The following is a 7,500-nucleotide window of genomic DNA, read 5'->3' as shown; positions in this document are numbered from 1 at the left end:
AGAAGTTTGAAAAATAGGGTCACGTGTTTGAGGAGTAAAGCCAAGAGTCAGAAAAATAGGGTCACATGTTTGAGGAGTAAAGCCAAGAGTCGGAAAAATAGGGTCAAATGTTTGAGGAGTAAGGCCAAGAGTCTGAAAAATAGGGTCACATGTTTGATTAGAGCTACAAGTCTTAAAGGTGCCCTAGAATTAAAAATTGAATTTATCTTGGCATAGTTGAATAATGGAAAAGTACATGGAAAAGACATACAGTGAGTTTCAAACTCCATTGTTTCCTCCTTCTTATATAAATCTCATTTGTTTAAAAGACCTCCAAAGAACAGGCGAATCTCAACATAACACAGACTGTTACGAAACAGTCGGGGTATACGCCCCCAATATTTGCATATGCCAGCCCATGATTGAGATATAACACAAGGGCAGTTAGTATTACACAAGGGCAGAACGTCTGGATGTGCACTGCTGAATAATCAGACTAGGTAAGCAAGCAAAGAAAAAACACTTGCAGTCTGTATAATTCATAAACACAACTTCATTCTTTATAAATCTCTCCAACAGTGCAGTGTTAGCCAGTTAGCCACAGAACATAGCCTCAAACTCATTCAATATCAAATGTAAACACCCAGATAAATACAATACTCACACAATCCGACGCATGCATTCAGTATGCATGACGAACACTTTGTAAAGATCCATTTTGAGGGTTATATTAGCTGTGTTTATGCCGTGATAGAGTCGAGAGCTCGGGAGGGGGTGGAGACCGCGCGATTTAAAGGGGCCGCAACCTGAAATACGCTCGTTTCTAAATATGCCTTAAAATAGGCAGTTAAAAAATGAATAAAAAAAAAAAAAACTATGGGGTATTTTGAGCTGAAACTTCACAGGCACATTCAGGGGACACCTTAGACTTATATTACATCTTTTAAAAAAAAGTTCTAGGGCACCTTTAAAATAGGGTCAAATGTTTGAGTAAGGCATTAAAAAGGTAAGTCTGAAAAATAGGGTCACATGTTTAAGGAGTAGAGCTACAAGTCTTAAAAACAGGGTCAAATGTTTGAGTAATGCGTTAAAAAAAGTAACTTGTTTGAGGAGTTGGACCAAAACACTGAAAAAATTAAGGCAAAATGTTTGAGGAACAAGGACAGAACTTCAAAAAATAGGGTAGCACATTTGAGAAGGCCAGAAGTTTGAAAAATAGGGTCACATGCTTGAGGAGTAAGTCCAAGAGTCTGAAAAATAGGGTCACATGTTTGAGGAGTAAAGCCAAGAGTCTGAAAAATAGGGTCACATGTTTAAGGAGTAGAGCTACAAGTCTTTAAACTCGGGTCAAATGTTTGAAGCGCAGAGGCATCTGAAACATTCAAACACATTTCTGACCCACATCTATACCAGAAATCAAGAGTAAATAGAGCCGTCCTGTCTTTGACCTCTGATGAGACATAGGACATGCTGTTGCAAAACATTTCAAGTGCACAAAGTGCAGTAAATAAGTCACCATTACCCCACCAGCCCAAAGCAGCTCACCTATAGTACTCTATGAATGCAGTTTGGTCCGCGATGGCTGCCAAATCCACTTGCACCTTCTTTGTGTCTGGCATGGCTGTCAGCTGCTGGATAATGTTGTCAGCCATCTGCTGCATGAAGCGCAAGGTTTGAGTGTAGTCTCCCCGTGGAGAAAATATCTCATCCAACCGCTCCAGGTGCTCTTTCAGCCCAACCTGCATACTACCCAAGGAGTTTCCCACCTGAGAACAGATACAAAGAAAATTGCTGATGGCGCAGAGATGAATGGCCGTTTCCAATTAATTATCTAAGGGAGTGGGAGGCATGCATGGGTGGTCATGGGATTGCCAAAGAAGCGAAGTGGCAAGAGTGACAAAAAGCTGAGATTTTTTTTGTTGCCAAAAAAAAAAAAAAAAAAAAAAATCAAGGTTGTAAATTTGTTTAATTATATATTTTAAAGATTGTCGGGGTCCAAACATACTGGACCCATATGACTTTCATGCATTTCTCAAAATAAATTTTTGTTCAGCAGAAAAAAACAAAAACATCCTTTTAAATAGATACTGTATGTAAACTGTGCATTTGAAGTAAAGAAAATGTATAAACAATAATTGTGCAAATGCAATGATTCTACTGATCGTTTACCCAAGTCCCCCAATCTCATTGGCAGGTATTGAGCTGGTTTCTCCCAAGCCAGTGGATATGTAGGCTAAACATTTTTGAAAGATGAGTTTTGAACAAAGTGAGGGGTCTTATCCCTTTATTTTGAGAACAGAGAATTTAGAATAAGGCTAGATAGGACAAAAAGAAGCTAGTTTAGAAGTAACACAGTACAAGACCACAAAAAGCAGTTAAAATGGAAATATTTATGGAAATTTTATTAATTGGTATGGCCACATTAGCAAAATGTAGTGTGCAAAAAGGTCCGAATGTATAATGCACAGCTTACACAGAAGTCACTTTCAATCCAAGCTAGTCATCAAATCAAATTTGTGAGACTTGAATCGTTGCGAAATCTGTGTGAGGAAATATTCACATGGAATTTCTGAGCCTATTGACTGGATTTCACCTGTGAAATTTCACTAAACAAAAGGTAACTGAAGACACCTTTAGACAGTGAGAGGGTTATAAAACAATATTTTCAAGCTTTGTTTTATGTTTGTCATTTTGTTGTGATTAATTAAAAGGACTGCCCCAACTAATGAATATTCTAGACTATTAGTCGTTCACTTAAGCCATTAGTCGACTAATCGCACATTTATATTAATTTAATTACATATACTGAGGAGAATACTAAACGATCTGTCCCTCACGGACTGCATGACTTAGGCACAAGCTTTTTTTTCTTGTGACTAACCGACTAAAAAAAATTGGTCGACTAAGCCTCTTCTAATCTACTAACGATAAGTTGTCTATTAGATGGAAGACCTACTTACTAATGGACATGAAATGGACAAGATCAAATGGATAATTCATCCAAAAATGAAAATTATTCCATGATTTACTCACCCTCAAGCCATCCTAGGTGTATATGACGATCTTCTTTCAGTCAAACACAGTCGGTGATACATTTAAAAATATCTTTAGTCCTCCAAGGTTTATAATGGTTGTGAATGGGTGGCCAAATATTGAAGACAAAAAAAATGCATCCATCCATAAAAAAAATGAATCCATACGACTCCAGGGGATTAATAAAGGCCTTCTGAAGTGAATTGATGCGTTTGTGTAAGACAAGTATCCTTATTTAAAACATTCTAAAGTAAAATAACAAGCTTCTGGTGCAACAGCCACACGCATTCGACAACTTCCGTCATTGAAATGTCATTGAAGATTGAGAAGTTAACGCTTTTTGTACATACGTCAAATGCGTGTGGCTGTCGCACCAGAAGCTTGTTATTTTACTTTCTAAAGTTTTAAATTGTAAACATTATAAACCTTGGAGGACTAAGGATATTTTTAAATATATCTCCGATTGTGTTCGTCTGAAAGAAGATATACACTTAAGATGGCTTGAGGTTGAGTAAATCATGGGGTAATATTCATTTTTGGGTGAACTATCCCTTTAAATGAGAGTACTTTCATTGGATAACATTTACATTAAAAGCACAAATTTGTTATAAACTATGATATATAGCAGGAAGTAAACTGATGTTTTTGGCTGACCATCCATTGTTAATGTTAAGGTGATTTTCACATGTGCTAGGCTGAAAACTTGTCCAGAAAGTAACAAACAAGTTTGAGGTCAGCTTCTTCAGTCCCCAATCATTGTTTCTGACAGATTCAGATGCTGGAGGAGAATCAATTATGCTTTCAGAAGGATTTTGCCAGGTAACCTTTGAAATATTACTGCTATTCGACTGCCTAAGTGCAGATTAATGACCATGAAATATTCTGCACTTATTGCTTTGAACAATACAGCCTTTTGTCGCTGGCCTGAATCGACGTTAGAGACCCATCCATGTATCGCCTTTAAAAACTGAATGGTGCACAACCCTGAGGGAAGGGGTAAGTTAATCAAACCAATTGTGAAAAAAGCAGCGATTTTTCTTTTTTTTTCAGTTCAACCTTTAAAAAGGAGACTGCTGTGACATTATTAGTATTAGCAACCACTTTGCTACTTATCACACTATTACTGTGCTATTAACTTTTTCAGGTCCTAAAAACTGATAAATTTATAGGTCAGACATCTTATTAAACCAGAATAAGCTACACTAGACTGGATTAATGGCACATTGTCTGTATCCAATTTAAAGTCTGTTCTTAGAAGTCAAATCATTAATATACTGTAGTTGATCAGTACATCAGTGAGTGTTTGAAACATTTTGTCTTTCCCTCTTTTTAAAGGCCACTATGTAGCATTTCTGGTAAATCTTATTCTTGGCAATAATTGCTCATTCTGCTTTCGTTTCAGTAAATTGCAATGTGTAGCTCTTTTGAATAATACCTCTATAACTCATAATTTCGAGATGGTGAAAGCGTAATTAAGATTCATCGAGATTAAGATTCATAAAAGCAAAATTCATAGAGTCACGACCCTTGTGGAAGGTGTGGAAACAGCATGAAATAAAGTTAGAAGCATGCAAAATGGCAATCGTTACACCCATTTACTCACAGTTGCAACAGCTATTTTCTGGCACGCAACCACTGGCAGGAGGCGTTTAAAAAGCTTGGCAGGTCTGAAAACTCCCTCCTCACTCTCCCAATCACTTCAACATTCATGAATTCAGTTGTGCATTCAAGCTTGGCCTTCAGACTGGTCCTCTTTGCCTTTCAATTTTAAATGCGACTTTCACTAAAGCTGAAATTAGATTTATGCAGTTTTAGTGAAGCCAATGGCTGTTTGTTGTTCTCACATTCTGAATGTTGTTTTGGTTGCAGCAAACAGTGAAAAGTCTGTTCTAGACAGCTCATTTAGATATGATCGCCCAACCGTGAAGCAATGCATTATGGTCCAGTGAGCCAAAGATACACTGGCAGAGAGCGAGAGTGATGGCGGGAAGCTCTCGGAGGCAGAGCATTAGAAGAACAGAGGTTGTCACCACAGGTAATGAACATCAGGGCTGTGTGAGGAGAAATTTTCTGCCAGCCAGCCAGCCAAATGCTCAGTTTACCCGACTCAACCTGCCATATGTTGAATTACACAGCCCTCACATCTAAGACTGCTGCTGGAAACACTGTTTGTGGATTGTTTTAAATATAACATAGCGGTGAATTACAAAGAACTGCCAAGTGCATTTTCGGCAGAGATAACACAGTGATGTTTTTAATGGGAAAGGAAAGAACTTGTAAACCTAGTCTAATAATAGTCCAATAATATGGTCTATACATAGGTCTATTGCAATATGTATGTGTTTGGTTGGTGGGACCATTTTGGATCAAGTCATGCGGTATATTTTCGGCAAATATACCGGCAATATTTTAAAAACTTGCATTAAATATAAAATGTTTGATTGTCCTTTTGCTAGCTAGCTAGATATCAGCCTGTTCACACTGTTTGAAAATATCATCATTCGGTATAACCACAAGTGTAATTCTGTAAAACCAAAATTTTGGTTAAACCGAATGACTTTTTTGGTGACAAATTTTGTCTATCTTGTAAAAAAAAAAAAAATGACTAGAGGAGTGTTAATTGATTATAAAAACCACATAATCTCATTGTTAACACTTAATAAAACTTAAAAATGAATTATATCTCCATTATGTTTTTTTACACTTTTTTTACAAAAAAAATATTCGTCAATGACCCTTATGCAAAATGTAAATCAGTATATCAACATATAAGTTGTGAAACAAGGAAAGATTATGCATTAGTTGCTTTAAATGTAATGGCCAAAATTAAAAAGTGCATTGAAATCACATTAATGCTCTTACTAGCTAGATTTCCATTGACCTATTTTTATGTGCTGGACGGAAACGCCAAACTGCACATAAATTCTAAAAATGCACATTAAAAAAAACAAAAAAAAAAAAAAAACATATGCGCTCAAATTAGGTGGATAATTTTTTTTTTTTCATCTGATAAAGCATGCGCATAAACTAAGATGAAACTGGTGGAATCGTTTTATTTCAAAAGCATCTCAAATTTTGGTATGGTCGTTCTGAAATGCCTGTGCCTAAGTCTGTCATTAGAATGATTTGCTTTAATTTCCTCCCAGAAGTGTCTGAAGGAATGATAGAGGAAAAAATTACATCTCAATTATAGCAACTTCCATTTTTTTTTCCCCAGGAAGTGACGATTTTGTTCTCTTGAACACGAGACGGAAATGGTGCTTTATTCGCAAATGTTTTAAGCACTATTTCAATTTTCAACTCTAACGCAGTTCGCTGTTAAAAATAGTAATAAATAAAATAAATAAAAAATAAAATCAAATAAATGGATTTGAGAAGTGGTCATTCAGTGGTGGGTGTCCTCAATCACTCTGTGATCAGCAGGACACTCACAAACATTTCCGGCACACCCATGGACAAGTATCCATGAGTGGATATACAGATAGATTTTTAATCCCCTTTAATGCAGATGAAAAGATAATCCTACACAGATGAATACACACACCAGATGGATGCGTTTGCATCTGGAGAGGTTTCTAGAGTCTACAACTCAAACTCCTCAAAAACTTGAAGTTAAAATAGGGACAGACACGTTATGATTACAGCTCTGTAGCAGAAGTGAAGCCCACTCCTGTATGTGTGTGTGCATGCGTGCGCCACTCATGTTACAGACATATTCTAGCTCTAGCAGCAGCAAAAAGCCCCTGAGGCTCCGGCTCTTAGTTTTTCAGCATGCAGCATGGTGCAGGAAAAAAATCAGATTTCATTTTAATCACAATGTTCCTTAGGCTATTCCAATGAAATGACACAACATGAGTGACAGGTGAAGGAAGTGAAACTCTTACCAGACTGCCGATGCCACCCAGTGTGTGATTGGCATTATAAATTGAGTAAGTCAACTGGTAAACTCCATCGTTGGTTTCGCTGTTTCCATAGAAACCCACGCCCACCGCTGAACTGTGAGAAAAACAAATCAAGGCAAAACAACAGTTTGTGTTACAAATACAGTTTCGTATCATTAAAATACTGTCACATGTTGCTTCAAACAGTTTCTTGAAGATTTGAGACATTTAAAAGGTGAAGTGTACACTTTTTTACCACTATAGAGGGGTCAGATGAGGTCTCAAACTGTCATTGATCTTATGAGATAAAAGATTTTGTTGCAGCTTCCTCAAAGCATCCTGCACAGTTCAAAAAGCCATTTTATTTGAACTGAACTACAAAAACAGCTTGTTCCGACGGTACACGACTTACTAGCACCAGACATATGTCAGGGAGACAAGATAGATGCCATCATTCCTGAACACTAGAAGAACTAATGATAACAGTAAAATGTGGTAAAATCTCACAGACTGATTTAGTGAAAGTTGTTAATTATGCTTATTTTCATGACAATAAAGCACATTTATTCTCATTTTCTCATTTCAATTATTCTCAATAGTAACTCTA

The 7,500-nt window shown here is 36.8% G+C and overlaps 1 protein-coding gene across 2 annotated transcripts in view; it reads right to left on the bottom strand.

The window, feature by feature from the left end:
- Positions 1 to 7,500, bottom strand: part of ttyh2l (tweety homolog 2, like) — a 45,360-nt gene that overhangs the window by 18,990 nt on the left and 18,870 nt on the right. For both annotated transcript variants that reach the window (XM_067372314.1, XM_067372322.1), the window contains exons 3-4: positions 6,897 to 7,008; positions 1,525 to 1,745 (exon numbers count right to left, since the gene is read on the bottom strand). In XM_067372314.1, the coding sequence (XP_067228415.1) occupies positions 1,525 to 1,745; positions 6,897 to 7,008 (333 nt within the window). The remainder of the gene's footprint in view (positions 1 to 1,524; positions 1,746 to 6,896; positions 7,009 to 7,500) is intronic.

The sequence above is a fragment of the Chanodichthys erythropterus genome, chromosome 3 (assembly GCF_024489055.1).
Source record: "Chanodichthys erythropterus isolate Z2021 chromosome 3, ASM2448905v1, whole genome shotgun sequence".
NCBI classification, from domain to species: domain Eukaryota; kingdom Metazoa; phylum Chordata; class Actinopteri; order Cypriniformes; family Xenocyprididae; genus Chanodichthys; species Chanodichthys erythropterus.
This window is presented reverse-complemented; position numbering and strand designations above follow the sequence as displayed.